Here is a 24,416-nt window from a genome sequence, read left to right as displayed (position 1 = left end):
TCTGATAGTGGGCTAATACCTAAAATATGCAAAACAAAACAAAACAAAACAAAAAAACAAAACCCAAACAACTCAACAGGAAAAAAAAAATACTACCGGAAAGTGGCCAAAGGATATAAACAGACATTTCTCAAAAGAAGACATACAAAAGGCCAAAAGATATATGAAAAAATGCTCAACATCACTAATCATTATAAAAATGCAAATCAAAACCACAATGAGATATTATTTTCCCCTAGTCATAATGACTATTACTAAAAACAAAAACAAAACAAAACAAAATATAACAGATTGAAAAGGGAACTCTTCTACACTGTTGGTGGGAATGTAAACCAGTACAGCGACTGCAGAAAACATTATAGAGATTTCTCACAAAACTAAAAATAGAATTACCACTGGATCCAGCAATTTTACTACTGGGTGTTTACTCAAAGGGGAAAAAAATCAATATATCAGGGGGATACCTGCACTTTTCACATGTTTATTGCAGTACTATTCACAATGCAAATATATGAAACCAACCTAAGTGGGGTTTTGGGCTTATGATAGTAAAAACTCAGGGTTTGTGAAGTTGGTGAGGGATTTTGCAAAACTCTTCAAACTGCATGCAGAGCTGTTGACGAGTGAGGATGACAAGGTGGACAGCTCAGCAGCCAGGGATGTGCTGGTGGGCAGGGGCAGTGGCATGATGTGCAGGTGTTCCCAAAAATGTTTGGGGTACTCGGTTCCCAAGTGGTGCTTGGAAAAGGTGATGAAGCTCTGAAATAATTTCCAAGTGTGATCTATTATCATGCCAGTCACATACAAAATACAGAATATTTCATGATGATATCCTGCAATAAAAATCATGAAAAAATAAACCAAAAACAAAACAAAACAACAAAAATTGTGGTGTATATACACCACGGAATATTATTTAGCCATAAAAAAGGATGAAATAATGTCATTTGCAGCAACATGGATAAAACTGGTGTGAAATAAACCAGGCACAAAATGATAAATATCCCATGTTCTCACTTACATGCAGGAGCTAAAATTTTGATCACGAGGAGGTAGAGAGTGGAAAAATAGATAACAGACACTGGGAAAAGTGAGCAGAAAGGGCAGGGGAAAGTATAAAGAGAAGTGCATTAAAGTATAAGATAGGAGGAATAAACTCAATGTTTGATAGCAGAGGAGGATAATTATACTTTAAAAAGTATTGTACTGGAATGACGAGCACCCTAAATATCCTGACTTAATCAATATGCATTACATACATGTAACAAAATTTCACACGTATCCCATAAATTTGTACGAATAAAAAATTGTTTAAGTTAGCTAAAAAAGAAAACATAAAGCAAACAAACAAAATGAAATAATATTTCTAATTATTGACTACTTTAATCTGATTGCTTCACACAAATTTTGAAAATTATTTTGTGAACTCAAAAATATCTCATGGTTTATTGAATTTTGTTTTATAGGAGGGAAAATGTATGCATTGAACAATGTTGTGTTTTTCTCCGATACCACAATAAGTATTTAAATTTATTTGTCAACTTTTTTCTTTTTTAGAATAGTATAGCTTTTGTCATTTATGAACAACACGTTTCTGTTTAAGATTATTTCTATTTACTTTATATAGTCTATCGTTCATCTGAATAGGTTCTTTTTGGTTACATTTTAACATATTATATTTTAATATAATACATATGTAATATAATGTTAAATATATTTATTCAGCAATTATATTTAAATTAAACAAGTTAAATATATTTAATACAAATTTAATATAATGTTAAATATATTTATTTAACAATATATTTCAATTAAATAAGTTAAATATATTTAATTGTTGAATAATTTATAAGAAGGTTATTGAATTTATTTGCTCATTTTGAAATTTGCCCTTGTACTGAATGATCTGGTTTTACTTTTTAAAATTCTACTTTATAAATGATCTTAAAGTTAAATGGACTTTTTCTTTGTTTTGGTATACAATCCATTGATTTTAGCACATGTATAGATTATGTAATCAGCACCACAACCAAGATATAGAACAGGTTACTAATACCAAAAAACTCCTTCATGCTCTCTCTTTCTGAATTATTTTTTATTTCTATTCTTTTCCTGTTTATTCTCTTGCCTTTTCCAGTATTACTCTAATAATAATTATACCTGTTTTCCAGGATTTATACAGTTTTCCAGGATTACTCTAATAATTATTATATATCCTTATTTTTGTTTTACAATAGGACAAATATTTTAGATTTACAGCTAGCCCTCTCTTTCTGTGGGTTTCATGTTCTTGGATTCAATAGTGGATCCAAAATATTAATAAAAAACAATAAAATAATACAAATTTAGAAAGCAATACCGTATAGCAACTAGTTACATAGCATTTATATTGTATTAGGCATCATAAGTGATCCAAGATGATTTAAAGTATATGGGAGGATGTGTTTAGATTGTATACAAATATCATGCCATTTTAACCCAGGGATTTGAGCATCCATGGGTTTTGGTTTCAGTAGGGGTCCTGGAACTAATCTTCTGTGGATACCAAGGGACAACTAGACAACTATTAAATCTTTATACCAGTTTTGTTAATTTTTTTTAAAAAAGTTGTTTCCTTTTTCTTCATAGAAGGATAAACATCTTAAAACTAAACTTGTTTCCTTATTTCAAAGAGTGCTGAAATGTGGTCAGCTAAGGAAGATTTTCTTGGGCTCTATTGCCAGACCTGTGGGGAATGTAGGATATATTGATGGGGAATGTAGGACTGTTGTGCAGAGTTCAGTCTTTGAGATATTTGGGAAAAAAGTTGTGCTTAGAGAGCAAGCCACAGATAAATGATTGACCTGCAGGCAAATATGGCAAGACCCTTGGCTTATGGTTTTAGGTTGTGAATCCACATCTACTGTCTTCCTGGATGATCTATTATGAGCACTTCAAAAGTAATGATAATTATTATAAACATCCCTGCTATTATTTCTACTATATTTTATTAAGTACTTTCTTTGTAGTAAGCATTGAACTGAATGTTTAAAATTTATTTCTATAATTTAATTTTTACATTATTCCTCTAAGGTACTCCATAGTACCTGTCTTCACTTCCCCTGGTTATGCTGGACTTTCCAATATCCCCCTTTCTAGGATTCACCTATCCCTCGAAATAGCTATCAATATTAGTTTGTGCTAATTTTTTAATGTATTGTCAGAAACTTTAATGCATGATTCTTCCTTTAATATGCAACTTCCAGTAAGCAAGTATTTGTTGGAGACAAATTGCCTTAGCCTAAAAGAATAATTTTCCAATTATGGGATTTTGAACATTGGGGCATAAATATGGGAATATTTCCATAACTAAAGGAGTAATTTTTTGTTCCCCATATGCTCTGTAAATGACTGCTTAGATGTTTTCTTCTCCCAGGCCGGTTCCAGTTGTGCTTTTCTCCAGTGAACATTGCTACATCACAGGTGTGCATTCCCACTTTAAATAGCAAAGACACACTTCACAGTTCTTGTTGCAACTCTGTGAAAAGTTGGGTCAACATTTTAATGACTCCCACTGCAAGTAGATTATAGTGTTTAATCCCTGATCTAGTAAACGTCACTGCTTTCTAAGGGGTTTTATATAAAGACAGGAGAAAATATGCATCCATACTCCAGGCTTCTGATGCTTACTAAAGAACTATGGTGATTTCAGTAGGCTTGTGAATCTCGGAGCAAATGGTGTTTTTGATGCTAGGTGCATAACTGGTAGGTTAAAAGCTAGATATGATAGTAAGGATCTTCAGAAGCAGTTGTGGTTTGCATTCTTCAGGTAGCAAAACAATTAACGTTTATTTAATAATTATATAAAACAAATAATGGAGGAATAGTAAAGAAAAAGTATATATGACTTAAAGACTTAAAAATGGATGGTTCCATTAAATAGGGCTTAAAGCATTCTTTCTGGTGATGAAAAGGAGAAAAAATATAAATATAAATTTATGTATATGTTTAATCAATATAAGAATAGTTCCCATTAGTAAATAAATTGTCAATAAAATAGAAATATTCAAATGTGTGAAGCTGAGGATTTTCAATGCATTTAATGTAAAAGGAACTTGTGCCATTTTCATATGAAAAATGCAATTTCAAACATATGAAATTATTTTGGTAGCATATGGTCTTTTTCTAAATCCCTGAACTTAGATTAGAATTTTTATTGCATATGTTATTAATAATAACACAAGCGGATTATTTCCAAACAGCAATATTAAATCTGGATTTTGAAACCTAGAAAATTCCTTAAATTTTGCCCAGAAAATATGCTTCAAGCTTTACATAGACCATGTAATATAATTCTCACAAGTTGAGGTCAAATCTTAGGCCACTGAGACATAAGTGAAGTCAAGAATATCGTAACTACTCTTAAGCACTGGGCAATAGACTCCTTTTAAGAATTCTAGAATATCATTCTATGACAAAATTTAAAAATAATTTTTCTTTTTCTTCTTTTTGAGATGGAGTCTAGCTCTGCCATCCAGGCTGGAGTGCAATGGCGCCATCTTGGCTCACTGTAACCTCTGCCTCCCAGGTTCAGACAACTCTCCTGCCTCAGCCTCCCGAGTAGCTGTGAATACAGACACACACCACCACGCCCAGCTAATTTTTAAATTTTTAGTAGAGATGGGATTTCACCATATTGGCCAGGCTGGTCTTGAACTCCTGACCTCATGATCCACCCACCTCGGCCTCTCAAAGTGCTGGGATTATAGGCATGAGCCACCGCACCTGGCCAAAATAATTTTTCAATATTGACAAAACAATTTAAATATGTGCAAATAAATGGAGATGTAACCAGATTTTTCTCCACATGGGAAAACGTGAGGTCATCTAAAGGAAAAATATTGCTGAAGGTGACATTTATTTGTATTTTTATTTTCGGGATGGAGTCTCCCAGGTTGGAGTGAGTGGTATGATCTCGGCTCACTGCAATCTCCGTCTCCTGGGTTCAAGCAATTCTCCTGCCTCAGACTCCCGAGTAGCTGGGATTACAGGTGCCCATCACCACACATGGCTAATTTTTGTATTTTTAGTAGATACAGCGTTTCACATTGTTGGCCAGGCATCGTGGTCTCCCAAAGTGCTGGGATTACAAGCATGAGCCATTGCACCCGGCCGTGAAGGTAATATTTAAAATTTTGATATTTAGTGTTCAATCGCAGAATGAGTTAAGGATGGAATAATAAGGTAAATTGTAATTAACAAAGTACAATTCATTTCCAGTACATTTGCTTCTGCACAGCAACAATTAAAAACAAATTAAAATTTTTTTAAATGAATCAGATTTTTTCCCATTATTATTTTTCCACTTCTAACTGGACTCTGAAAGTTGCTGCAACAGAACAATCGCTATAATCCTTCTACTCTAAAGTCAGAATATGTAGTCAATGTAAAATTTCTGATAGTTATCCAAAAAAGAAGCCAAAATTGTTTTGGAACATTTGTTTCAGTTTTTACTACAAATCAGGTAAGACTTTTTCTTTAGACTAGAAACCATGCCACTACTTTTAACTGAAAACAACCAGCTAATATCTGCAAATGTAATCAGCCAATCAGTTAATTCAGAAAAAAGGTGGCACATAATCATAAAACTTATTTTTTCACTGAATTGATACATTGGCGCTGTCAGACAGTTAAATCTATATGTGTATTGATCTACAATCTAAAATTTCAATAGTCAGTAATCTCAGGCTTTCATAATACAAGATTTTCTTTTTTATTATTTATTTTCAAGAATTTTTGGAAGGATCATTGGGAATAAATTAATGGAAGAGATTGAAGAAAATAAAAGTCAAATAGTTCTTCTTCTTTTTTTTTTTTTGAGACAGATTCTCACTTAGTGCTCAGGCTGGAGTGCAGTGGCATGTTCTCGGCTCACTGGAGCCTCTGCCTCCACCTCCCAGGTTCAAAGGATTCTCCTGCCTTAACCACCCGAGAAGCTGGGATTACAGGTGTGTGCCACTATGCTTGGCAAATTTTTGTATTTTCAGTAGAGACAGGGTTTCGCCATGGTGGCCAGGCTGGTCTCAAACTCCTGAGCTCAAGCCATCCATCCGCCTGCCTCAGCCTCCCAAAGTGCTAGCATTACAGGCATGAGCCACTGTGCCCGGCCCATTGATTGACTCTTTTTCCATTTGTTCATTCTTCAAATTCATAACAATGATTTTATTCTTTTCTAAGCATATTAATATTGACTATAACTTAAATATTAGTATGTTGATATTTTAAATTTTTGACATTGGTCCACCATGTTTCACTGACATAATGAAGTCTTTTTTAGTGTACCTTGAAAACTTTTATTGAAGAAGGAATGAAATATTGCATTTTCAAAGATGGATAAGTTATAATACAGGATTAGATAAAACTGCATTATCGATTATCATTAAATTATCATCAAAACTAGATAAATATTCAAATGTGTAAAGTGAAATATTCAAATGTGTAATATAACAAGGGAATTCATATAGTTTTACATGTGGAAAAAGCAATTTAAAGAAAGATGATTTAGATGCATATAGACTTATAAATGCCTGATCTAACACTATATTTTTTTACATAATTAATTTCAGTCTCATCAAATTTTCCAGTAACCTAGACAACTTTACAGTTACCCAGCTAAAATTTCTGTAGTCAAAGGCTTAAATTTCATTAGGTGGTTGGCAAAGTAAACCCTACCTGGTCACAAAATTAGCTTTCATTTACTAGGACTAAGTTTCATTTGCTTTGTACCACACATTTGACTCTTTGGTAAAGACATTGATATTCCATAGGAAATAAAATTTCTAGAACTTGGGAAGCACTGTAAATGAAAACATTAATTCTGAAAAAATTCTGAGTTCTTAATGTATCTGTTTTGTTTGTTTTTGTAGTTTAAAATATAGCTTTGGGTAGAATGAAGAGAATTAAAGGAAGGAGATTCTCTTTTTAAAACATGTTTTTATGAAATAATAAATTACCCAAAGTGGAGAATAACTCTTGCAGGTTACAAGTATGCCTTTTGATTATCAGTTGTCTTATGGAATTAAGTAATTAAAAATTAAATAATTTATCACCCTCATAAGATATTAAATGGATCTTCTGAAATCATTATAGTAAAGTCTTAGTTAAGTCTACTGTTTAACAATAGTTGATTCAAAATATTCACATTTTTGTGTGTAAGAGAAACCTTTAAGAATTCAACACTCATTTTATTTTTAGTTTTATTTATATGCCTTATTCAGTAAAGCACACAAATGTAACGTAATCTGCCTCAGTAAATATGTATTATGTAATTCGTTAAGTTGTATTCAGATAGGTATATAATTTTGTGGGCATGTGATGACTACAACTCAATGTGTACTGATGCTGGTCAAAACCAAGGGGTTAAACTTTTCAGATTATATCTGGTAGCAATTGTTAAGTGGTTCCCCCCAAATATCTTCACCCTGAGGATTTTTAGTTGGATTCTAGGTAATCAATCTTTTAGCGAATGATAAGTTAATATGTGGTTGTAGAAATATCACATTTTCTAACTCTGTAATTTTGTCTGCAGCCGAGTCTGCAGATGAATGGAGGGGTTCAACTATTCCAGAGTATCTGAATTCGTGTTACTTGGACTTACTGATTCACCTGAACTCCCGATACTCTTCTTTGTGGTGTTTTCTGTCTTCTATTTAATGACCATGTTGGGCAACTGCCTGATTTTGCTCACTGTCCTATCCACCTCACACCTTCACTCTCCCATGTACTTCCTGCTCAGCAACCTGTCTCTCATTGACATGTGCCTGTCCTCCTTTGCCACACCAAAGATGATTATGGACTTTTTTGCTCAGCGTAAGACCATCTCTTTCGAAGGCTGCATTTCTCAGATCTTTTTTTTGCACCTCTTCACCGGGACTGAGATTGTGCTGCTGATCTCCATGTCTTTTGACAGGTATATTGCCATATGTAAACCTCTCCATTATTCAACAATTATGAGCCGAAGAGTGTGTGTTGAGCTTGTGCTAGTTTCTTGGACAGTGGGCTTTCTGCATACAATGAGCCAATTAGCTTTTACCCTCTATTTGCCCTTCTGTGGTCCCAATGTTGTAGACAGTTTTTTCTGTGATCTTCCTTTGGTCATCCAGCTAGCTTGTATAGATATTTATGTTCTTGGGATCTTCATGATTTCAACCAGTGGTGTGATTGCTCTTATAAGTTTTCTGCTTTTGCTCACCTCCTACATCATTGTTCTTATTACTGTCAGGGACTACTCGTCCACAGGATCCGCCAAAGCTCTTTCTACTTGTACAGCACATTTTATTGTTGTGCTAATGTTCTTTGGGCCCTGTATTTTCATTTATGTGTGGCCTACCACAAACTTCCTGGTAGACAAAATTCTCTCTGTTTTCTATACCATCTTCACTCCCTTTCTGAATCCACTTATCTATACTTTGAGAAACCAGGAAGTGAAGACAGCAATGAAGAAGAAACTGAATACCCAATATTTCAGTCTTGGGAAAACTGTTCCATGATACTACGTACAATGAATAGAGATCTCCTTTGTGAGATATATTAACAGTTATGTTCTTAGAGCAATCAAAAAATTAAAGTTAGAATTTACCTTTCAAATCATTTAGTTTAAATTTATGAAAAGAAGTCAGGGATAAGAAATGTGTGACATCTTGATGAAAAGTTAGCGCAGTGTTTACAAGGCTATTGAGTTATAGGTCTCCTTCATAATCTGGTGAAATGTAAAGGTTATCTTCATAGAAAAATGAACATATCATCAAAATTGTGAATATAAATTCAGGACTTCATAGACCTCTGGATCCTACAAACATACCTCAGATTAAGACAACTTAGAGAAGCATGAGATAAAATATGATTCTCCTGTTTTCTAATCCAGAACATTCGTATTCTGCACAGCCTTGTGGTACTCTGATGGTGTTTAGATTAATTTAGAACTATAATTAGCAGTGTAGGACAAAACAGGTTTTTAAAAAAATTACACTGGGAATAGTTTTATGGGAAAATTTATACTGTGAAGAGATTCTTTTAGGTAATGTTCCACAATCTCGATTTAAGGGGTTCAGTTATTTGAGTTCTGTGTCAACTTTGAAAATAAGAGAACAGTTCAAAGAATCAGAAATTTAGCAATACAGTTTCTTAACAGGTGTTTGTATCACTATCACACTTCATAATTAATATAGCAAATAATCAAATAATAATTTGTAAACTTTAAATCATAGCAAACTACCCAAATCTGACTGGTTTTCAAAACCTGGCTGAAAATTATAGATATGATGAATTTATTTACAATGTTTGGGAAAAATATTAGCTATTAAATTAATGATAACTTTTTCATTTCCAAAATAAAATTTTGCAGCATATTATTAGTCTTAGAAGAAGCTTTGTGTCTAATTTTCAACATAATATAACCTGTGGAAAGAAAGGAAAAAAGAATTTAAGAAATATATAGCATGATTCTCCCTAATTTGGTATATTATTGATCACATTAAATCGATTTTTTTTTATGACAAGAGAGTCTTTGAAATCAGTCAGCCAGTCCAATTTTCTAACTGAAGGTCCAGAGAATTCACAGAACTGGTTGAAGGCTGAATCACTGTAAGGGGCAAAGACATTTCTCTAGACACACATGAACCCTGGAATTAAATCTTGATTCTGTCATTTCCTAGTTGTATTATCCTTGGGGATTCACTTTACTTCTGTCCCTTTTTCATCTCTAAAAAGACTGTAAAAGGTAAATTAAATATTTGTCATAACTTTTTTTATGGAAAGTATACAGAATGGATTCTAAAAATGTCATTTCTATTTCCCTATGACTTCTACACAAAATACATCTTATATTAAAGTAGTATGCCTTTGAAGAATAACTTCTTTCAAAAAAAAGTCACTAGCAGGTTAAATTAGATATTCTAGTTTTAGGATGTTTTTAAGACTGCAGCTTGTTAAAGACATATGATGGAAAAACTAATAGAACATTTTCCAGTTTTTCATTAGTAGTATGGTTGGATGGGGTGACAAAACTAGGTTAGATTGCATGGTATCTTGATATACGGATAAAAATGTGTCTACTTAAAATAACTGACGTATATAAAAAGAGTTCTGGAAGCAATCTGTTATCATAGATTTGAACAGTGAGTAGCATGAGCAAAACACAAGACTTTGCCTTGCAAAGAAAGAAATGGCATTAATAGTTTTGCCACTTAGAAGTTCAAGATAATTGTAAAACATGCTTCAACACAATCTCCAAGCCAAATATTTAACATTAAATAATGTGCAGAAGCTTATGAAGAAACGTAGTGTTGGAGCTAGATATAAAACCACATTTTAAATTTGAAACACTAGTTTATTTTAACCAAATCATGAACTCTTCCTTCTTGCCTTGAGTCAGTTAGGCATATGAAAAAAAAAAAAAAAGGTTAAAATGGAAATGTACTTTTGCCTCATTCCCACTTTCCTGCCCAAATTCTCATCTTTGTTTTTGAATATAAATCTCTGCTCCTGAAATGTCAATCTTTAGTTCAATAAGTATTTGTTGAACATCTACTCTGTTTCAGGTCCTTGCTGGATGCTGGAGATCCACTAAAATACAAGATCTGTTTCTCTTGTCGTTGAGGGACATGTATCCAGCAATTAGTTAGATCAATGTGTTGTAGGTATCAATTCCAGGGTCACAGATTTCTTGTTTTGCAACGTTGAGCAAGTTTTTTTCAATGTTTCTAAGCCTCAGTTTTTTTACCTACAAAATGTGGTAGTAATATTTAACCATTAGTAATGTGAAAATTAAGCAAAAATATATGTAATATATTTAACAATGCTTGGTGTTCATTAATGCTTTAATAAATACTAACTAATAATATTGTTATTGTTGCTGTTGCTTTAAACATGCGTAAAATAGCAGGTACTGGAATGAAAATAAGGGTTCTTACTTGAAATTCAACGGCAGAATTTCATACTGTAATAGGATGTATCAATTTACCTAGTATTAATTATTGTTAAACTACTGGATTTTTATCAATTATTATTAGTCTTTGATGCACTTCTGTAGTTAGCATTGTCCTTTGTATGCATTGGCCTTTGTATATGTTTCCAAAGAAGTATTATACTTTTAGGGTTTCTTATTTTGAATTGAAGTATATTCCAAGATTGCATAAAAGGGAAAAATAATAAATACACTATGTTTTATAGGTCAATGTCTTGTTTTTTTCTACAACAATGATTTTAAATAAAATAAACATGGTTAAAAATACCTGCAGTATTTTGTCCCTCATCTTTTACCCATTCAAAAAATAGTCATGGAAATGCTTTAAGTTCTTATATATATCAACTGAGAAATAAATGACTTAATAGTTATCTATTGAATTTTTAAAAAAACACATTAATGTACAAGGCAGACTTTGTCCAGATTTATAAAAATATAAGAAATTGCTTATTTTGAGACATGGTAGAATGTACTGTTCAGGAAATTGTTAAAAATAGAACCATAAAATTAAAGCATGAAGTAAGACATTTCATCTGACTAGCGAAGCCCTAAAGCTGGAGAATAAATACCTAATCTCTACTAGAGAATTTATGGTATTAGAACACATTCTGGGGAAACAGTTAAGCCCTGAACTGTGACTGTGCCCTCAAAGCCTTACTCCTGGATCCTAGTTAACATTTCTGCATAAATACAGCATGTCAGATTAGCCATTCTTCGACATGTTACACATGCCAGTATCTGAATATGGCTCTCACATTTGCAGTACCCTTGACTCCTCAGACTGCACTTTAGGTGACTCACTCGAGAGCTCTTGTCCTCAAAGAAGGAAGATGAGTCAGAGGTACAAAGAGAATAAACTGGAGAGTAGAAGGAGAGGGAAAATGGATGTAGTCAAATAAATAATTAGCTATTAATATATTCACAATTTTGATTCCCTTTTTTCTCATCTACTACCCTATACAATCCACTAAATAGTCCTCCTATTTTAATAATATATATTGACTTCATTTATGTCTCTTCATCTCTGCTGCCATCTCCCTAGACAAGGCAGTCTCTACTGCACAGAAGTACCACCTCACAGTATACTATTACAGGGTGGTACATAGAGCACTGCTTAGTCAATACTATTGCAACGAACTGCGAGTTGGTCTCTCTACCTTTCTCCTCATGGTTTCCCATCTTCACTCTCCACATAAGAGCAAGAAGTATTTCCAAAACATAAATGTGAGCAGGAGGAATAGTGGAGCACAAGTTGGGTTCTTCATCTGTATATCATACACTCTCAAGAGGTCTATGAATAGAATCCAGGAGGTCTGGGAACCTAGGTGAAAAAAATTACACATTTATTTTTTACTAATATCTAATTGACATGTAACATTTCTTTCAATTATGAATGTAATCAGTATTATCAGTACTTGTGATAATGTCATCACAAATATATTTATGTCATAAAAAACTGTTGCAGAAATCTCACAATATTATGAAAGATCACTATTTCATTTTATTTTTTAACTTTTATTTTAAGTTCAGGGGTACAAGTGCAGGTTTGTTACACAGGTAAACTTCAATCATGGGGGTTTGCCGCACAGATTATTTCATCACCCAGGTATTAAGCCTAGTAATCATTAGTTATTTTTCCTGATCCTCTCCCTCCTCCTACCCTTCTGCCTCTGAAAGGCCCCAGTGTCTATTGTTCTCTTCTTTGTGTCCATGTGTACTTAATATTTATCTCCTACTTATACATGAAAACATGCAGTATTTGGTCTTCTGTTTCTGTGTTAATTTGCTACGGATAATGACTTCCACCTCCATCCATGTCCTGGCAAAGGACGTGATCTCATTCTTTTTATGGTTGCATAGTATTCCATGGTGTATATGTACTACATTTCCTTTATCCAGACTATCAGTGATGGGCATTTAGGTTGATTCCATGTCTTTGTTATTGTGAATAGTGCTGCAATGAACATATACATGCATAGGTCTTCATAATAGAATAATTTATATTCCTTTAGGTATATACCCAGTGATGGGATTGCTGGGTTAAATGGTATTTCTGTCTTTAGGTCTTTTTGAGGAATTGCCACACTGTCTTCCACAATGGCTGAACTAATTTACACCCCCTCCAACAGTGTGTAAGCATTCCCTTTTCTCTATAACCTCACCAACATCTGTTATTTTTTGACTCTTTAGTAACAGCCATTCTAACTGGTGTGAGATGGTATCTCATTGTGGTTTTTACTTGCATTTCTCTAATAATTAGTGATGTTGAGTTTTAAAAATATGATTATTGGCTGCACGTATGTCTTCTTTTGAAAACTGTTCATGTCCTTTGCTCACTTTTTAATAGGTTTTCTCTTGTAAATTTGTCTAAGTTCCTTATAAATGATGGATATTAGACCTTTGTGAGATGCATTATTTGAAGAAATTTTCTCCTATTCTGTAGGTTGTGTGTTTACTCTGTTGATAGTTTCTTTTGCGTGCAGAAGATCTTTGGTTTAATTAGATCTAATTTGTCAATTTTTGCTTTTGTTGCAATTTCTTTTGGCATTTTCATCATGAAATCTTTTCCCGTGCCTATGCCTTGAATGGTATTGCCTAGGTTGTCTACCAGGGATTTTATAGTTTTGGATTTTACATTTAAGTCTTTTAGCCATCTTGAGTTAATTTTTGTATATGGTGTATGGAACCAGTTCAGTTTCAATCCACTGCATATGGCTAGTCAGTTATCCCAACACCATTTATTGAATAGAGAATTCATTTTCCATTGATTGTTTTTGCCAGGTTTGTCAAAGATCAGATAGTTGCAGGTGTGTGGTCTTATTTCTGGGTTCTCCATTCTGTTTCATTAGCCTATGTGTCTATTTTTGTATCAGTACCAAACTGTTTTGGTTACTGTAGCCCTGCAATATAGTTTGAATTCAGGGAGTGTGATGCCTTCACCTTTATTAGTTTTGCTTAGGATTGCCTTGACTATTCAGGCTCTTTTTTTTTTAGTTCTATATGAATTTTAAAATAGTTTTCTCTAGTTCTGTGAAGAATGTCAATGGTAGTTTGATGGAAATAGCACTGTGTCTATAAATTGTGTTGGGCAGTATGGCGCTTTTAACGATATTGATTCTTCCTATCCATGAGCGTGGAATATTTTTCCATTTGTTTGTGACATCTCTGGTTTCTTTGAGCAGTGGTTTGTACTTCTCCTTATAGAAATCTTTCACTTCCCTATTTAGCTTTATTCCTAGGTATTTGATTCTTTTTGTGGCAATTGTGAATGGAATTTCATTCCTGACTTGGTTCTCAGCTTGACTGTTGTTCATGTATAGGAATACTAGTGATTTTTGAACATTGATTTTGTATCTCAAGACTTTGCTGAAGTTGTTTATCAGCTTAAGAAGCTTTTGGGCTGAGACTATGGGGTTTTCCAGATACAGGATCATGTCGTCTGCAAACAGGGATCGTGTGACTTCCTCTTTTCCTATTTGAATGCCCTGTATTTCTTTCTCTTGCCTGATTGCCCTCGCCAGAACTTCCAATACTATGATGAATAGGAGTGGTAAGAGAGGGCATGGTTATCTTGTGCCAGTTTTCAAGTGGAATGCTTCCAGCTTTTGCCCACTCAGTATGATGTTGGCTATAGGTTTGTCATATATGGCTCTTAATATTTTGAGGTAGGTTCCTTCAAAGTCTAGTCTGTTGAGTGTTTTTTATCATGAGGGAATGCTGACTTTTATTGAAATCCTGTTCTGCATCTATTGAGATAATCATGTGGTTTTTGTTTTTAGTTCTGTTTATGGATCATCACTATTTTAAAATTGGTTTAGCTGTTAGATTCTCACTAGATCTTTTATTCAGTGTGTTCAGAAAGCACTTGTATTACTATATCACAATTGAAAAAATATTTGAAAACTAGAGTTTATTATAATTGACTTTCTTTGTGTTCTTATATTCTTAAATTTATTTTAAATTGACAATAATTATACATATTTATGGGGTACATAGTGATGAGATACATACAACATGTAGAGATCAGATCAGAGTAGTTGGCATACTCATCATTTCAAACAAGTATTTTTTTTTTTTTGTTGGGAATATTTGATATCTTCCCTTCTAGCTATTTGAAAATATAAAAAATATCATTTTCGGCTATAGTCATCCTATAGCGCTATAAAACATAAGAACTTGTGTCTCCTATCTAGCTGTAATTTTGTATCCTTTAACAAATATCTCCCTTTCTCCTTTTTTCTTACATTTTTCAGCCTCTGAAAATGAATGCCTATTCTGCTTTTTCCTTCTGGAAGAGTAACTTTTTTTTTGAGACAGAGTCTAGCCATGTTGCCTAGGCTGGAGTGCAATGGTAATATCTCTGCTCACTGCAACCTCCGCCTCCCGGGTTCAAGCGATTCTCCTGCCTCAGCTCCCCGAGTAGCTGGGAATACAGGGGCCTGCAACCATGCCCGGCTAATTTTTGTATTTTTAGTAGAGGCAGGGTTTCGCCATCTTGGCCAGCCTGGTCTCAAACTCCTGACAGGTGATCTGCCCTCTTCGGCTTCCCAAAGTGCTGGGATTACAGGCGTGAGCCACCATGCCTGGCCATGATTAACTTTTTAAAATTTCCACATAAGAATGAGAACATGTGATGAACAGCTTTTTGTTCCTACTTTATTTCACTTAACATAATGTACCCCAGTCCCACACATGTTGTTGCAAATAACATGATTTCGTTATTTTTATAGCCGAGTAATATTCCATTGTATATATGTACTGCATTAAAAAAATCTCTTCATCTGCTGCGAGACACAGGAAGATTCCATGTCTTGGTTATTGTGAATAGTGCTGCAATAAATATGAGGGTACAGCTGTCTCTTTGATATATTGATTTTCTTTCATTTGGATAAATGCCCAGTAGTGGGATGGATGGATCATATGGTAGTTCTATTTTTTATATATATATATATATATATATATATTTTTTAAAGGAAACTCTGTGTTGTTCTTCACAGTGGTTGTGCTAGTTTATATTCCCACCAATAGTGTATAAGAGTTCTCTTTTCTCCACATCCTCACTGGAATTTATTATTTTGTCTTTTTGATAATAGTCATCCTAACTGGGGTGAGACAATCTATCATTGTGGTTTTGATTTGCACTTTCCTGACGATAAGTGATGTTGAGCAGTTTTTCTATATATTTATTGGCCATTTTAAATTCCCTGTATATTTTATGTGTGCAAGATATTATTCTGAGAAGGGTTCAGATTTCACTAGACTTCCAAAGGAGTCTATGATGCATTTGTATATGCACACAAACACACAAACACACACACACACAGTTAAGAACCCCTGGAGTAGGGATCGAGAGCACCATAATTGAAACTGGATTGCCTGATTTCAATCCAGCTTTTCACCATTTACCAGGTTCGTGGCTTGGGGAATGTTAATTAGTTTCTCTATTCTAATTTTCTCATCATCTTCTAAGCAGAGTTTGTAAGTTAGCAGGCTGCAAGCCACTACTGTCCTCTATTCCCAACATGTTTTGTGTTCCCTCAAAGATTTCTAAAGAAATCAAGTTAATTACCAAAATTAGATAGTGGAAAGTTTCACAAACAAATACAGACTTATTTATTTTCATGAAAAAATGAAACAAATGTAAGCCTGCTAATATTTGACCAGAATTCCAAGTCGGAGCTGAGCTTTTAGATGGAATTACAACCAGAGACCTCATCTCTCTGTTTGGTTTTCCATCAGGCCACTCCATTCATATACATTATACCAGCAGTTCTGCCTACATGAATAGAGCAGCCTGGTGCAAAACAGAGCATGCCCTTTCTACCACCATGCCTACAACTTTTTTTGCATCTCTAACTCTCACTTTACTGTAATCCATCCTTGTTCCTAGCCTTTCATGCCTTACTCCCAACAAACATAGCATTTGTTGAATCACCAGGAATATAATGTTCTTACAAATTATTCCTATATGAGACTTTAGGTCAAGTAGGGTTATAGAATCTGTTATAGTTCTATCCTCTTCTTGTTTTATACCTGTCTCCCCTTGTGTCCTGATTCGTTTTCTGTTTGTACTCTAGCAGAAACCTGTTTTCAGTCATTGGCATTTCATTATACACTGAAGAGCTATGCTAGCTCTTCCAAAGATATGTCTAATTATAAGAGGATAGGATTTTTCTCTACATGAAGTATCTCAGAATTAGTTAGTAGGGAGGAGATGACTGTCATAAGTTGGGTTTTCTGCCTTTTAGGCTCCTTTCAGTAAAGATAATCCAAGAAATGTTTTTTGGCCCTTTTTACGTATCAGAATCTGTGAGATGTACTGAGGAAACAGAAATGATAATACAACTTTCCTATCCTTGAAGAGATTATATTCTAATAAGGGGAAAGATAATTGCCATGGTGTAAATTTGCATGTAGTGATACGGGAAGCTAGGAAAAGGCAAGTCTAAATGTCCCTGGCAAAGTCAGTGTAAGCTTGGAGATCAGAGGTAGTGCTGAATTTGATGGATGACAGGTTGGAGTAAAATAAGCCAGGAAGGGAAGAGCATGGACAAAGGCAGAGGAGCATGAAATGCCCAATGAATTCAGGAGCTACATTTGGTTTACTTTTCTGGAGCACAAGGTATTAAGTTAGTAGTAGTGGAAAGGGAATCTGTGCTGATAGGAGGTAGTCAGAGCCTTGGATGCTATTATAATAAAGACACTAGGCATATTGTAAGCATAATGGGGAAGCATTGATTAAGTGGGGGCAGACTACCAGCAGCTGCTCAACTTTTATCCAGTTTCTGCTGTGAGAACTTTTTACAGACTTCTCAGGTGATTTGCTGAGGAAGTTTTATCTTATTTTTCTCAGTAGTAGATAAAAGGGTGCTAAACATATAGTCTGCACTTGAAGACTATGTTGGAGCTACAGAAGAAAAGTTATCCTTGTTCTTCTTGTCTCTTTTCACACCTCCTGTAAAACTTTGAATTTGCTTGTTTGACCAACATACTGAGACTTGGGTTATGTGGAGTTGGGTGGACTATTAGCCTTGTAATTTCCAGACCGAAGTCTCTCTTTTCCCTCTTATTACCTTCTTTCCTCATCGCTTTCCATCTTGAAGCAACTTCTCAGAGTCTCTCTACCTCCCATACTCTGAAATGACTTTATTGGTTTATAGAAATCTGTTCCTCTGCATTGCAATTTTTGCATTTTCACTGATGTGGTAGTTGGTGGAAGCCTAGACGATAGAACACCCGGAGGGCAACAGGAAGGATTGCCGAAGAGATCTAGATATCCCTCATGAGGGATGCACTGCTCAGCACTTGTTTTTCTAGGCATGAAGTAATCTGACTTGATACTAGTTTTGACAATTTTCATCTACTATGGAATATCATATATTTATTTACTCTCAAATATTTATTACTAAAAGTTTATAATGTGATGGGCATTATTTTATGGATTAAAGAAAAAATGGCAGTGAGGCTGGGAAATAGAAAGCAACAAATTCCTACAATGCAGGATTCTGCCTACCTCCTCAGTCCTATTTTGTATTTTTCTCTCCCTTGAACACTAACTTCCCTTGTCTTCTAGTGTGCCAGTCTCCATGCTGTTGGGGCCTTTTCCAAATGCTATTATATCTATGTAATGACGTCTTCCTTCTCCACTTGTTCACCCTGCCCTTGTCCTGTACATGTACCCTCAGGACTAAACCTTGATGGAATTTCTCCAAGAAGTCTTCCGATGACCACGGCAACTGGAGAAGGTTCCAGCATTACATGTTCTTTCTCTATTCTATACATGTTCCTAATAGTACACAGCATAATTATAATTAGAAATGATTATGCTATTATTTATTGAATACCTTTATTTCCCCCCTCTAGACTGGAATTCCTTGAGGGTAGAGCAAAATACATCATATTTACTCTCTATTGCCAAGAAGTAACAGAATGCCTGGCACACACAGGTACTCGTGCACTTACTGAAATATTAAATGAGCTGCAATGATAGAAGTATCTGCAGGTTAGTTTTGGAGTGTAGAGGAGGGATTGGCCAACTATGACAGGTATAAAGGAAGGTTAATTGATGTAATAGAATGTGGTGATAGTCTAGTAGAATCTTAAAATAGGATCTTAGGACAGCAGGGTTGAGGGGAGAGCCTTCTAGGCAAAAGGAAGAGCATATGCAAAATGTGGAGGGTGAAACAACATGTGTTCTGAGAAGTGGAACTCGTCCATCAATTTAGAAGAAAAAGATGCTGGTTAGGAGACTGGTAAGATATGAAGCTAAAGATTTAGGCATTTGGATAGACATTAAACTACTTACAAAGGCAATTTTCTATTTACAAATGTGTATACCTTTTGATATAAAATCTTATTACTGAGGATTTATTCTATGAATACGTCTGGATACTTAAGAAATGGTATATGTTCACTATTACTTAATGTGGCACTATAATAAAATAAATAGGAGAAAACTTCATTACCTATCAATAAGATACAAATTAAATAAATTATCCATTGAGTGAAATAATATGAAATGGTAAAAATAATTAGAACTCTATGTACTGATATTAAAAGCTCTCTTCCATACTATTAAGTAAACAAAAAAAATAGGTTCAGATATGTAAAACAAATACTCATTTTAAATGATAAGAGGCAAAAAGTATTAATCTCCTAAGACATAGCATCTTGAAATTAGACTCAATAGTCCCTTAGAGTGTTTGCTAGGTACGTCTTTAACAATAAACTGTGGGCATTCAGTGTTAGGCTTTTCTGTGACTACGATGATCAAAGATTAAGGAACATGCTCAGATAATTGATTGTCAATAGATAATATGAGGCAGGGAAAGAGAGGACTCCATCAATGGATGGATTAGAATGGGGACTGGAATATTCCTTTACTCAAATTTTCTTAAGTTGGTGATTATATCACCTATTTGTATTTTTTCTTTAGGGTTAATTTCCTATGTTGCTTTCCTAAGGCTTAGAACTGATGGCTTTATTTTAGAGCACATGCAAACTTTAATATAATGGAACCCCTGGCATTTATTTGGTTAGAATTCTGGTCGTGTATATGTTAAGATGCTGAACAGGCACACAAAATTCATAGCCTGATATAGAAACAACTATACTATATTCTCGACCTCAATCAGCTGACCATTGACTATTGACTAAAACAAAATATGAACAACCCAACTTAAGAAATTCGGTCTTATTACAAGGACTGAGAAGGTGGGAGGACGGGTTTATAATGTTCTGAGAGCCATATAAATAAAGAACATTATTACTATTTTTTGTTTAACCTTTATTCATTATTAGATCTCTCCAGTAATCATTAAACACATTCATAAATTGAATTGGCTGTACTTCATCACAAGAAACACATTTAATATTATGTTTTTTTAACTATGCCAATTTCATTAACTTTTACAGCAATTTTAAACAAGTAAGGCAATTTACAGTTGGTACAGGCTCAATATAAACCCATAGAAACCACTGAGTAAGTATAGTAAGCTGTATATTCATTTCTTTATCATGGATAAATTATCTATCCACCTATATTGCCATATGTATATGTATGTATCCACCCATCCATCAACTTATTAATATATCTGCCCATATACTTACCTGTTGGCTATTTTATCTATTTGACTCCTTAAAATCTATCCATTAGTCATCTAAATATCTTTTTGTATTTATTTATACTCAGGCTAAGGAAATATTACTCAGAATATTATGTAAACTTTGACAATGCCACTAATTAGCCATTATTAGTGATTACAATAGTTCAGTTTTATACATTAAATATTTCTTCTACATGTAGCTCTCAGAATGACAATGACCAAAACGCTCTTGCAGATAATCCGGCCCTAGTTCAATAGAGAGAGAAAGACGGAGAGGGAGAGAAGGGGTGGGGGGTGGGGCGGGGGGGAGAAAGAGAGAGAGAGAGAGAGAGAGAGAGAGAGAGAGAGCATCTTTTATGCTAGATTATTTCATTGAATAGCTTACTTGGGAAAGTAACATTATTCCCTGGTTCTCAATTTCATCATCTGTAAAATAAATAGATTTGACTAGATAATTTATATTTTCTAAAATCTGCACTTATTAGATATATTATATATGTTGAAGAACCTCTGTTTAATGAAGTCCTTATGTCAAATACTGTGTTTAACCATAGGGAGAATGGCTCAGATCCTTTGAACCCCACTATTTACAATGTGGCTTTGGATTAAAAAATGGTACAGTAAACATCATGATACCAAAACAATTTGTTACTGCTTAGGAAATAAACAAATATCTATATTTGTTGGTGAATGATGTAGATTTTGTCCCTAATTAGCATGATTTTGAAAAACCTAGTGTATCATTGGGTCTTAATTTTATCTTTTGCAGAACAGGGCTGTGGATGAGATTTGTTGCACAGTACTCTAGGTTCCTTTCAATCTTTCAGATAGATAGATAGATATGATAGATAGAGATACAGATATGACTATGAGAATTTGCATGGAGTTTCCTATACTGTTTTAAAACTATGAAGTCCACTCTAGGGAACGTAGGGACTAAAGAAAAGTAAGATACATTCCTATTCTTATCCACAATGGGTTACAAACATATTAAATGGCAAATATTTTTACTTACCAAAAACCCTCTATTGCCTTCTGAATTTTGAGCTACAAAAACCCCACATGCATTAGCATCTCATCAGCAATAAACATTCTATTGCTACTTTAGTGTATAGGGTACTATACTAGGTGCTGGTGCTTTTACACTTGTCTTTTTTCTTAGAGACTATTGCTAGAGATGGAGAGGAAATCTCCTCTTTCTTAAAACATGTGAAAGTCTGAAAGGAAATTATATTCAAATAGATCTGAAAGAAAAATTCGACATTGTGGGTCATTTCACACTAAAACGTTAAGTATACATTTTGTAATGCTCGTTAGTAAATGTTATGTTGTGTAAGAAACAATTAATATGACCAGAACTTCATGACAGCTGAGGTTGATTACAGAAACAGTTCTACCATGAACTAATCGATTTCTTGCGATAGCATCAATATGTTGACCAATTAAATGAGGGAGATAAATGCTGAAAAAGTATTTAACTTTCCTCTGAGGAAAATTAAGGAGTATGATCGGTCTTCCTAGATTTAAAGATATGGCTGCTTAGTTTCCTCATGGAATACTTGACATCTTTATTCCTAAGGGTATAGATCACTGGATTCAAGAGGGGAGTGAATATGGTATAAAACACTGAGAGTACTTTGTCTATTGGGAAATTTGTGAAAGGCCACACGTAGATGAAAATGCATGGACCAAAGAAAAGGGTCACAACAGTAAAGTGGGCACTGCAAGTGGAGAGCACTTTGGAGGATCCACCAGAGGAATGCTGCCGAACAATGACCAGGATGATAGTGTAGGAGATCACCAAGAGGATGAAGCACACCAGGGCAATCATGCCACTGGTTGAGACCATGAACACCCCCAGAATATATGTGTCAACACAAGCGAGTTTAATCACCAAAGGGAGGTCACAAAAGAAACTGTCTACTTCATTGGGTCCACAGAAGGGCAGATTCACTGTAAATGCTAACTGACTCAGAGCATGGAAGATGCCGACAATCCAGGAAAGTATCACAAGCCCAACACACATTCTCCGGCTCATGATAGTTAGGTAACGTAGAGGCTTACAGATAGCCACATACCTATCAAAGGCCATGGAGATCAGCAGTACAATCTCAGCACCTCCTAAGAGATGTAGGAAGAATATCTGGGTCATGCAGCCTTCAAAAGAGATGACTTTGTGTTCACTGAGGAAGTCTGCAATCATTTTGGGGGTGGCAAATGAGGCCAGGGACATGTCAATGAAGGAGAGATTGCCCAGCAGAAAGTACATGGGGGAATGAAGGTGTGGCTCTGATGCAATGGTGACCACAATAAGAAGGTTCCCCAGCACAGTGGCTGCATAGACTACGGAGAAAAACAGGAAGTAGAAAATCTGGAGTTCTAAAGAACTGGACAGACCCCGTAGTATGAATTCGGTTACCACAGACTGATTACTCCAGGCCATTTGCTCTGATTTCTGAAGGACTCTAGCATTTCCAGTTGGGAGGAGAACTAGGAAAAAATACAGCAATCAAACTCAAAGTGGGATTTTTGTGTAGACTAATTTAGTGGCAGCCCACCATCGGATAGTTCCCTATTGTCTCTTTTCTGGACTCACAGTGACCACATATTTTTCCCACTAGCTTTTCCAGATATTTCAAGTGATTCAGTTAAATATTATTTTTTATGACTTAGCAATTTGTTTTACAAGTAAAATACAAATATTCATAAAAGAAATAAAAATTAACGGTTTCAAATATTTACTCCTCAGTTGTGAAATACTTTTTGAATTTCACAGCTTGCTGACAGCAGATTTTTGTAAGAAAAGGGAGTGAAGACCTTTTTCAAACCTCATGAAGGGTGAAAGACTGACGAGGAATATTTGAGGATCAAAGCTTACTATTAGTGGGAACACAATAGTAGGAAGGGTGTGGGCACTGGTCTTTTGCAGTGGCTAGGAAACAGGAATCAAACATGAGGGGAGGAAAATGGCTACAGAGAAACATCATCTGTTTCAATTTTCTAATGGAGATTGTCTAGAATAAAAGTGAAATATCCGGGTGCAGTGGCTCACACCTGTAATCCCAGGGCTTTGGGAGGCCGAGGGCCGCAGATCACGAGGTCAGTTGTTCCAGACAAGTCTGACCAACATGGTGAAACCCTGTCTCTACTAAAAATACAAAAATTAGCCGGGCATGGTGGCAGGCGCCTGTAATCCCAGATACTCAGGAGGCTGAGGCAGGAGAAGCGCTTGAACCCGGGAGGCAGGGGTTGCAGTGAGCCAAGATCATGCCACTGCACTCCAGCCTGGTGACAGAGTGAGACTCCGCCTCAAAAAAAAAAAAAAAAAAAAAGGTGAAATTGCCTCTATTTATTACTTCTTTATTTCAGTTATACAGCTATTATGAATGACACTTGATGTATGTCACCAATGCCATACATTTTTCAGAGGCTAATGAACATGTTCTGGTTAAAGCCTGAAGTACTCATACATTTCTAAGTATATTTTAAATAGAAAGACTGTTAAATACCATGCTGCCAGAAGCCAGACATTTTTTAAATGCTAGAAATTATCAATTTCACAGAAGCTGTTTGAAACAAAAATAAACTCTTCCTGTTTCCAGAGTTTACATGGTGCAAATGTTGAGACAAATTTACATCAGACAGAAGATAGTAATGAATTTAGAAGCTATGCAATATAACATACCTCAAAAGTTGTAACTTGACTGATTAAGGAAATCTCTCTCACACTGAGATCTGAGATTTACAAAATGCACTGAAAGCCAATTGAAATGATGTGTACTCAAAATTCATGACAAAACCTTTTCATC

General features: G+C 34.8%; 2 protein-coding genes across 2 annotated transcripts; one reads left to right on the top strand and one right to left on the bottom strand.

Annotated features, from left to right (window-relative positions):
- The first annotated feature begins 7,583 nt into the window (after positions 1-7,583).
- LOC112628353 (olfactory receptor 4K2-like) lies at positions 7,584-8,528 on the top strand. Its single transcript, XM_025391117.1, has one exon. The coding sequence runs from the start codon at positions 7,584-7,586 to the stop codon at positions 8,526-8,528; it is 945 nt and encodes a 314-aa protein (XP_025246902.1).
- A 13,284-nt stretch (positions 8,529-21,812) lies between these two features.
- On the bottom strand, positions 21,813-23,343 carry LOC112629349 (olfactory receptor 4K3). The gene has a single exon (XM_025392912.1). It carries the CDS (start codon positions 23,048-23,050, stop codon positions 22,103-22,105), a length of 948 nt encoding a protein of 315 aa, XP_025248697.1. The 5' UTR covers positions 23,051-23,343; the 3' UTR covers positions 21,813-22,102.
- Positions 23,344-24,416: the final 1,073 nt, after the last annotated feature.

This window comes from Theropithecus gelada, chromosome 7b (assembly GCF_003255815.1).
Source record: "Theropithecus gelada isolate Dixy chromosome 7b, Tgel_1.0, whole genome shotgun sequence".
Classification (NCBI taxonomy): Eukaryota; Metazoa; Chordata; class Mammalia; order Primates; family Cercopithecidae; genus Theropithecus; species Theropithecus gelada.
This window is presented reverse-complemented; position numbering and strand designations above follow the sequence as displayed.

Coding starts and splice junctions, on each gene's coding strand:
- LOC112628353 (XM_025391117.1), top strand. CDS start 7,584: ATGGAGGGGTTCAACTATTCCAGAGTATCTGAATTCGTGTTACTTGGA.
- LOC112629349 (XM_025392912.1), bottom strand. CDS start 23,050: ATGGCCTGGAGTAATCAGTCTGTGGTAACCGAATTCATACTACGGGGT.